Raw genomic sequence first — 10,593 nt, forward strand, 5'->3', positions numbered from 1 at the left:
ATACAGTGTAATTAAGAAGGTCAGGATTCCGGCTGTTGATGGTTTTGATGTTTTTAGAAACCATGCAGTGCCATAAGCCTTTGAAAACAGAGAGGTCATGTCTTTAAGAATTTTTGTGGGAATTTGTGGGGTTTAATGATATTAAGAAGAGTTTATGTTCTACATTACAAACATACTACACATTTGTTTTGTCAAAAAAAAAATGATTTGGACTATTCACCTCAGTATTTTTTTAAATCTTGAAAACATGCAATATATTCTTACAACCCCAGTGGTAATTGTGTCATTAAAGGGCTTTAAAGTAACTGATCTTGTCTTCATCCCTTTCAAAGCTTCATAAACTTCATATTACAGTAAATAACAGGATCATATATGCCACACAATAGATTATAAAAACTGCAATTTAGTACAATTCCAGGCAATTAACAGCAGACCATATAAAATGTTATATCAGAGGATTCTTTTGGAAATTCCTCAGAGGATCTTTTACGGTGAATTCATTCAACATGTTTTCATGTGTACAGAAACTTTGTAGTTTTAGTTAGATTGATATACTTTAAGTTACAATTACTACATCTGGGCTTTAATTGCTCTCACAGTTTCAGTTTCAGTCATTTATTAACTTTGTCCCTATGACATACACCCGATAGGTATTCAGACCCTGCCTGGACCTGTTTTAACAAATACCTCAGTGGTTTATTGGTTCATACCCATGGTGATACTTCTATAAGAAAAGAAGACTGATGGCACGAACACATGAAGTGTTAAAGCAGACGTTTGCTCCAGGCAGCAGAACTATTTTTATTACACTCGACTGTCACGCTTGGTTACCAAGATGTACAGTTACCTATAGCAACATTGCTGGGCAAAACCTCTTGATCTGACTCAGTCATGTTGGTTGTTGTCCGCACTTGTCATAAGAGTGGAACCCAGAAGCATGGACACACACAGAAACCCTGCAATATATGGTGTTTGAGGGAGTGGAGGTGTGATTCAAGTTCCTTTCAACATTGGCTAACAAATGCAGTGACCAGTCATCTACAGTACAGTGTGACAGAAAGTCAAAAGAACTTGAGATGTGTAAGGATTTAGTCAGTTTTAAGCATCCACCCATCCCTTCCTCCATCCCTGCATTTGTCCATGTATCTATATGTCCATTCATTTAAACTATTAGTAAAGTCAACCTAGCGTGAGAAACACCAGTAAGACCAACCCAAAGGTGGACTGTGATGTGGGGGTGGTATGTGCACTGTAATTGATTTTCTGCAGCGGTTTCAGCTGTGTTCCTCATCCTCATACCTCTGATTCTTATCTCTTCCAACCTCCCTCATGTGATCTTTTACTGTTTGCTCACTCCACCTTTGTTTTAGTAATAGCACTCCAGCATTCTGTGTTGAATTGTACCTAGCCTTTCCACTCATATGTAAAGTAGTTTGTTTTTCACAATACTTACAAGTTTAATCAACTCAGGAGTAAATTGAGTCAAAGGATAACATTTGCATCATCATTCCATCATTAAAATAGTGAGTCACGAGGAAGTTAAAAATATCTAAACAAAGCAACTTAAAATATGTTTACATTTCGATGACAGCTAGTAAACTCAGTTCGTGGTTATGTCATATCACCCACCTCCGCTGTCCATGTTTGGTCACGGGGGCCTCAATCCAGGTCTCCACCGCCGTGACATCACCTCAGTGAAATTGTTTTTATGTGGGTGAAGTAAAGCGTGGCAGCTGGACTTTCCAAGAGTCCAAACACAAAAAATCACAACAGTTCTCCAATTAGCGAAGCAGTATAAACAAAGGGGGAATCAAAATGTCAGATGCGGGGGTGGGATCAGGTGGTCATTGCTGGGGTAAACATTGAAGTAAACATTTGTTTGAGGGGAGTGATGAGTCAAATCATGCCTGTTTCCAAGACGCAAGTTCCCTGAGGTAACTGTTTAAAACCAAAAACACCCTCAAATCTGCAACATCCAAAAGCTGTTCTGAATTTTACTGTAATTGTTATGCAGATAACTCATTACACCTACCTCTTACAAGAGGCCCATGCTTTGGCTATGTTAATGTTGTGCAGAATATCGAAGCAAAATACGCAATCTCACTTGTTAATGGTTTATTGTTTATTCTGAGTTTACACATGAGGCATCTTGTTTTGAAGTGGTGCTCCTCTCAACCTTTGGTTGGACTCTCAATGACTTCTGCTGCACTCACTGAACCCTAAACCCTGTTGGAAGAATGCCACACATACTGTACATTTCTGCTAGCTTGGAGGCATATTACTTGGTAGAAGTAGTTGGTGTGAACATTGTGGTCCAGTGGTGGCACACATGCAACTGTCTGAGTATAAATAGGGTGTTTTGGCTAGTTGGCTGCCACTCTTGCATACAGGGCTGTAGTCTAGGTCAGCTGCTGTCTGGCTGACCTGTTTGGGCATCCCGAGAAACCTCGCACTCCTCGGAAAGCTCCTGTGGGAGGTATCCAAAAGGTTTTGATAAATCTTGTGGTACACGTGTCTGTGGAAACACAGACACGTGTACATCCTGAGAGAATTATGTGTTAGCGTGTCGCAGTTCACTAAGTGTTGCATTTTGAGTAATTAGAAATCAAGTCCTCCTTTGCAGGCAACACATCCAAGATGAATGGAAGTATACTTACATGAAACCACATAAAAGTAGACACCTTGGAATGTGCTGTGAGGTGCTTTGGAAAGGCATAAAGCTTGCCACTGTGTATGGCCTCATATCGATCAATTCAACAGTGAGATTGAGATGACTGAAACACTTTTTTGTCTTTAATCCTGTAAAAAGATTGGTCTGATCACCTCAGCATATACTGTATCTCTGCACTATGCATCACCAAGTCACACTCTTTGATGAAGCATTACTTGCTGATATCTGATATCATGACTATGTTAAACATGGTAAAGGTGAGGCTGCATCACTGCAGAGATAGTTAATTCAGTTGAAGATAAAAGGAAGCAGTAATCAAACAACTAAACATCTATTGTCGAGACTAGCTGGCAAGTGAAGAGATTATGATTGCCGTCAAGTTTTAAAAGACAAAAATGAACTGGCTCTTTTTTGATAATATAGAAACTTACATATTCATCATGATTTTTATGAATATAATTGTGTAAAGAAGGTCTACCTTTATTACAAACCTCTGTGTCCCACTGTAGCAGTGGATGTGTTTTTGTGGTAATGTGTTTGGCAGCTACAGTACAGAGGCAACTTAATTAACTTTTAATTGAGTGTGGGTTAGTATTGAAAGTCTTTACTTAAAAATCTCAATTGGCTTTTATGTTATGGTTTTGGCATGCCTGCAGCTCATTGGGGTCACAAGGGAGTCAAGTCTATGCTACAAGACTAAGAGATGAGGGTATTTAACATGTGGCAGCTTGCTTCAACAGGAGAGATGTCTTCTGCTGTGCTATTTAACCCTGCATCAGTGCAGTTCGCAGGGTTCCTCCTTTGGTGACTTTGCTTTGAAATACACTGAGGTAAGATAATATTCTTTTGAAAAAGCTTGGAAATTGTCTTAAATAAGTAGAAATGCAATTTAAGTTGTTGTTTTAGTTGTATGTTATATTGGGGAATAAATAAAGCGTAAGGCAGGCCCTTGAAGACAGAGGTTATGGAAGGACCCCCCTCTGGGGTCATGACATTATTGGTTGGTGGGGAAGAGATATCAGTTGGATGGTGGAGCCTCATTCTTGGCTGAATCTCTATGGACAATCTTAAGATAACGGTGGTGATAGAATTGTGGTGATTAAAGAGGAGGTGAGTTTTGCAAAGCTGTCTCACATTTAGTTCAGCATTTTGGGAAATAACCTTCAGTCAGTTTTATTTATTCGTTGGATATCATAAATCACAAATTTGCTTCAAGGGGGCTTATTCGCTTTCTTACCAAGAGTTAGATGAGACGATTGATACCTCTCTCTAATTATTTGTGGGCTGAAAATGAAGGTATACAGCCAGGTGGTTAGCTTAGCTTAGCACAGAGACTGGAAACAGTGGGGAAAACAACCCTTCCTCTGCCCAAAAGCACCTTTAAAGCTCTCTATGCAACGCGTTATATCTTGTTTGTTTATTCAGCACAAAAGCCACAGCGTTAAAAACACAAAGGTTATGGTTAGGCTACTTTCTTGATTTCCAAGCATCTTGTTGTCACTGTGAGGTTGCCAGGCAATCAGTAGACCTTCTAGTACCACAATTGAATAAAATGCAAAACGTAACTATCTTTTCTCATTTATGTCTCATTTTTATTCTTGACAACATGTATAGTAAGCTTTGTTTCAACATATTACAGTACACAGTTTAAAATGGTAACAAACCCATGGTAAAATCAAATATGACAATATATATTGATATTGCTGAGTCACATCACACTAAGAAAACCCAAAACTAATGGTTTCCTTTCTTGTATAGTCTGATGACTTTCTCCCACTTTTACAACATAAAATACACAGACAAGGGAAAACTCCTCACTGATGATGTTTCACTGATGATGGTAAAACACCAGAGACTCATGAATGTTTTTTCCCAGACACAATATGCACATCCCACCACATTGGCTTAAGAAGCAGGTAGGTCATGTTGTACTGGACAGATGGAAAACATGCACAAAAATGTTTTCACATCCAGAGTTCTTTGGCCTCTTAAGCATTAAGAGTTCCTGTCCTATTTGTCCTTTAAAGGATTTTTTTTTCTATACATCTTGGCAAAAACACCACAGAGAACTGAAGTATACACGTGTTTAAATATTGAGAATGTCACTTTGCAAAACCCTGGATTTATAAATAACTTGTGTACAGATCAACCCAAACAAATGCTAAAAAAATTATTTGATTTAATACATTTTTACATCAGGTACAACTACATACATCATGTAATATTGTCTATCATTACAAAATAAAGTACAGTTAACCTGTACAGTTAACCTGGTTTTGGCTTTTGCTTGGGTGGTGGTGAGGTTAATTGTGATATATTTTCACAAATAAAAGCTCTATGTCCTCACCTTACTGTAACCCGCACTCATATTTGAGAGCACTCGTATTCGGGACATCAAGGTTCCTTCACCAACTGGATGCAACATTTCTCATTTAGAGAACAATTCTCAAACACTAGTGAGCTTGTGGAGATGTTATGGTTTTTCTATTTGCCCTATGTCATATTGTCTTTCATCGCTCTCTATCCAGCCTTCCAAGACAGCTTCCTTCAGCAGCCAAACTCTTTGTTTACTCTACATCGTTTCCCTCTTCATCTTCCATACCAGCCAACTCTTTCTCTGGCAGCAGGCCATAGCTGTTGAGGAAGGCCTCCACATCAGTGGCAAAGAACTCCTCAGTTAGGTGCTGTATGCAGGCCAGGAAGTTCCCTAATAGTTCTCCAGCCTTGTACACCAGCAGCGTTGGCAAAACATCATCCGAGAAACGCTCGGCAGCACCGGATGTGACAGCATCAATCCTGCAGAACTTTACAGTGGGGTACTCAGTGGCCAGGCAATCCAGACAGTTGTTGAGCTCCTCACAACCTTTGACCCCAACCTTGTAGATGTGGACAACCACCACTGTGCTGTAATGCTCCTTCTCGATGACTTCTAGGAAGGCCTCGCCACTGTCCAGGTCATGCACACCTTCAAACCTGGGCCCGAAGCTGAGTTTATCATGCATATCCTGCATGCATTGTTTTCTGTATTTCTTTAAACATCCCTCATCCTCCTCCTTAAGCAGTTCATATTCTTGGACACTCATCTGAAAAAATGATATCAACACAAAAGTTAGAATTTATATTGGCCATGGAAGTACATTATTTGTAATTTGCCTGCTGTTCCGCTCATTTTCTGTAACCAGTGCAACATTAGCATAATGAAGCTTGGTTTTTACTCAGCAGTGAAGCCGGCACCAGAAAGAGTGCCAGGCTTTTAAACAAGTAGTAACAACAATTTCCGGGTCCATCATGTGATGGCATGGGGCCCAAAAAGTCCTAAAAGTTGTAAAAAACTTTTTTTGACTCATGCACCACTGAGCAGCTTTAATAGGAATGAATGGAGTGCCGCCCCCAAAGCAGTATCCAGTTCTCTTTAAACATCAATGGTGGTCGTGCCACAAAATGACGTCATCACGGCTTGCGCTTTGTGCACATGGATGTCGTGCACGAAGTCTCAGCAAGTTGTCGCGGCGTTTGGCTAAGCATCTCATTTCAACACAGTCTCATGGCAGTTTGTGAAATAGTCTCAAAATGCAATCTATTGGTTTTGTGTACAGGGACACAATTTTTTTTTGTGTAGGTCGGAACGAATGTTAGCTTTAGGCAACAAAACCACTTAGTCAGGCTTAAAATAACTACGTACAGTTAGGTTTAGGCAACAAAACGAACATTAAATTTAGGAAAATCATCACGAACATCAGGTTTAGGCAACAAAACCACAACAACACCGGTCTCTCGGTTGAAAGTCCTGTGTTTGTTGGACCGATATACGTCACTACGGTCACTAAAACGGGAGGTCTTAAAAATCTGCATTTGAGTAAATATCTTGTCAGCCAAATCAAATTGTTTACAGGATATTCAACCTTTTTTTCATTATAATACATTTAACACTTGACTTCTATCAGGGCTTGTAAAAAGACAATAGAGTAGCGCATGAATATGATATAGGAGTTTATAGTTAATAACTATTCCTCCTTGGCATTGAGGTGGTTGGTTTATGACATTTTGCCTGTAACACTCATTGTCTTTTTGACTCGTCACAGCGCAGTTTGTTTGTATGCCCTCTGGTCTTTCGGAGAATACAGCAACGAACAACAAAAGCAAAGTTAAAGTCCTGTGTGTGGTCTGTTTGGTTGTACCTTGCGGTTAATGTGTGCTCTGGCATCATCTTTTGGTCTGCTCGGAGATGACATCTGTCTCAGCAGTTCCTTTTTTGCAGCTGGCAAGTTTTCCTGGTCCATACTTTCCAACTTAAATCTCCTCCAGTCATTGATGACTCCTTTTGGACCTATAGAGAAGGCAAACAGTATTCAGTTGTTAAAGGGTAGTGACGAGTCCCAACTCTGTAGCATCTTTTAAATATTTTCTTTTTATTTAGAAAGCCTTTTCTTAGATTGTGACTATGTTTTGATTCTGTTTGGTTTTTACTTTTGTATGCTCCTCATTATTCAACTGTTATAATTTTCTTTTCTTTATTTATTCAGTTTTACTGAATAACTTTGACCTTTTGTAACTCTATTCAGAAAATGCATATGCATAAAAACACATTTTGTATTATTATAAATATTTAATATTTTATATGAATTATTATTATTACAACTATTTAAAAAAAGACCATGTAAAAGCGGAAAGAGGTGAGAAAAAAAGGAAAACATTTTTGGTTACAAACACAATTCAATCTTAGTCCACCAAGAGCAACTTGGTTTATAAAGCCGCATTGTTAAACTTTGCTCTCAAGGTCCAAATAATCAATAATATTTTGGACTTCAAGCTAAATGACTGGTTTAATCATGTGTAAAATGACAACGTGAGTCCATGAGTCATTGGTGGGTATTGTTTCCTGTTTTAATTTGGGTATGAAAGCTTTGTCTCAACCTTCTAGGAAGTGCACTAATTGCACCACTGTTGCGTAACAAAAAGACGATTAGAGCGCCAATTAAACTGCCAAAGCTTTACAAATCTGTACTCTGCTTTGGTCTTCCTCTTATGCATTTAGAGCCAATTGCTCTGAAATCAATGCCAATGCTTTTCTGTTTGTAATTTCTCTGAAGACTTCTTAATAACTTACAACCAAAATTTATGTTAGCAAAGATTGACCAGACTCACTGCTGAACGCACAGGAACAAAGAAAGGTCACCAGGTTGTCAACACATTAAGTTACTGTGTTATGTTTGAAAACACTGCTTTCACTCACCTGTCTGGGTTGCGGTCTCTTCCAAATCAAGCATTTTGTCAGACATTTTTTCTGGTTATCTACCTGTAAGATAAAAAATTTAGAATCTGATTTATCCATTTTTTAAAAGTGTTAATGACCCGTAACTCTTATACTTGCTATCAATAAGATAAATGTATTAGTTAAATTCTCAATTTAATTTAATTTGTATAGCCCAATATCACAAATCCTAAAATGAATTGTAAAGCCCTCACAATCAATACAACACACGTCATCCTTGGACCCTCGCATCGGAAAAAGAAAAAAATCCCCAAATATCACGACAGATTTTAAATCTTTGCACTGTGACAGAGCTACTGGATACCAAATGAGTCCCACAATATCTAATTGAATTAATGCAGTCTAAGAGGATTACTGCTCTGCAACATATCTCTCTCTCTCTCTCTTGCTTGCTGTGCTACTGTTTTAAGATTGAACAGATGGAACTGGCACACTCTGCGTCTCACACTGCTTTGACATGTCTGTGGTGTCCGTATGTGGAACAGTTTGTGACGTCTGCAGAGCGACTGTTTCATTGGATTAAATGACCTTCCCCAGTGTTTCAATTACAGTCTTCCTTCCTGCGTGCAGTCACAGTGCTGATCTGGGCTGATGATCTTTGTAGCCATCTTTCTAACCCCCAAATCCAAAGTAATCAATTGGAGATTTGCTAGCATGAGCAAATGAAGTCACATATAAGTGTTTCAGCTCTGTGTGTGTGAGCAAGAGATAGACAATAAACTCTTGTAAACAGCTGACTTTCAATTAGACACAGACCCATGACTAAATTCAGGACCAAAATGAATAATCTGTTGTTGTCATTCAATGCAGAAGCTTTCACTTTAAAAAAAGAAATAAACAAAAAAAGAACTCTTTATACGATACAATGTTGCAACAAAATGTATGTAAATGGCAAATTATATACGCGAAAACTCAAGATGGTCCTCAAAATCTATCTCAAATGCATGTAAAAACATACGAACAGAATAATTGATCTCCCATTTAATCCATTGAAAATTAAACTCCTTATTTCTACATATACACGAGTCCACTCCATTATCTTCCCAAAATAAAAGATATCAATAAAGTTTTTCTTACCAGTAACAGTTCAGTCCTCCTTTTTTGTCAGTAGCTAACCTTGCGCTGGTCTACACTCGAGCACTTCACTGAGCTATCTGTTGTTGGATGGTGTGTGATTTCGTGTGCATGCGTGTGTCTTTTCCAGCCAATGAGCTTGGTCTAATGGAGATTTAAAAAAGACCCTATAGACCAAACAGAAATAGAACATAGATCCTAAGAGGATTTCACTTCAGGAATTAGAAGCCTCTACTAGATAAAGGCCTGACCATACCCAATGAAGAGAGAGAGAGAGAGAGAACGCAAGAGAGAGAGAGAGAGAAAGAGAGAGAGAGAGAGAAAGAGAGCGCAAAACGCTTTATTTTTTCCAAAACTTTCTTTTATATGAGGAGAATCTAATAAATCACTTAATCAGGCAGCCGATAATCTTATGTACAACACTAATCAAGAGCAGTACACAAAATATATTGTGTTACATTTCACCATTATAAACAGCACATTAGGAGTTAATTAAAACAAGTGCGCATATCTCTGAGATAAACTCTCAAATAAAGCGATATTGTTTGGAATTCAAAGTTCTTCCAAGAATAGAGTTTCGCATGAAAATGAACACATGACCTTTGAAAGGACAAAACACTGCTAGCTATTGGTGGGAGATATCTTGTGATGCTTTATCATGTGCCTCTTGATTATAGTCAACACAGAAATCACTCTGTAGTCTCTTCTCCATTATTAAACTATCATTTTTCTTTAGTGTTTTAATACACAAATATGTTTTTGGGATAAAATAATGCATTTCGATAAGAGGTCAAAAATAGAAGACTCAGTGCATCTAAAAAGATTGAGAGCAAACAGCATGGTAAATGTGCTCAAAGTATCAAAGGTAAAAGTACTAATAATACAAAATTGCCTGGTCTCTGTGACATCTTCCTGCAAGCTGGAGTTGTATTGTGGTCAGTGATGACTGGCTGTAAGGTAGACAACCAGCACAGCTTTATATTCTCCTGTGTGAAGTTACTAAGAGTGCATATTCTTAGGTATCACCTTAGAACAACATACATTCATCTAATACATTTCAGGATATACAATATGTTTCCACAAGCTACAGCGTGAAAATAAATACCTCAGGCACTCCTAATTCTTTGTCTTTTTCCTGACATGATCCATTGTAAGCTTTCCTTTACCTGAGTGCTGAATCACTGCAGTGCAAATGGAAAAGTGTATGCTCTCCCCACACCCTCAAGGTATTTTCTGGGACAGCTCATGCAACTGTGTTTGACTTCTGTCCCTCTCTGGCTGCATCCTGTATTTATTGGCTTAAAGGATTACTTGACTTTTTTATTCAGGCACACAAGGCACCCACGTCAGGTGGGGTCTTATTATTACCGGTTCATTGCCTTCTTTTCTAAAAATGTCTTTGAGCAACTACTTACAGTCGCTACGTATCTAACTAAACTTACATGATAAGATGGTCAAAACAGAGGAGAACTGATGTATTTGTTAGCCAGAAGTCACACACCAAGTACATGCCCACAACAACAACAACAACAGAGTATAGTGCCCAGAATAATCTCTCTAAGAAGAAACATTTCTT

The 10,593-nt window shown here is 38.4% G+C and overlaps 1 protein-coding gene across 1 annotated transcript; it reads right to left on the minus strand.

Moving 5' to 3' along the window:
• Positions 1-5,238: 5,238 nt before the first annotated feature.
• pdcb (phosducin b) lies at positions 5,239-7,950 on the minus strand. The gene is made up of 3 exons (XM_076088310.1): positions 7,905-7,950; positions 6,850-6,998; positions 5,239-5,754 (listed from the first exon to the last, which is right to left on the minus strand). The coding sequence occupies exons 1-3, from the start codon at positions 7,948-7,950 to the stop codon at positions 5,239-5,241; spliced, it is 711 nt and encodes a 236-aa protein (XP_075944425.1).
• Positions 7,951-10,593: the final 2,643 nt, after the last annotated feature.

Source organism: Anarhichas minor, unplaced genomic scaffold (assembly GCF_050575085.1).
Source record: "Anarhichas minor isolate MPS153535 unplaced genomic scaffold, ASM5057508v1 ptg000010l, whole genome shotgun sequence".
NCBI lineage: Eukaryota > Metazoa > Chordata > Actinopteri > Perciformes > Anarhichadidae > Anarhichas > Anarhichas minor.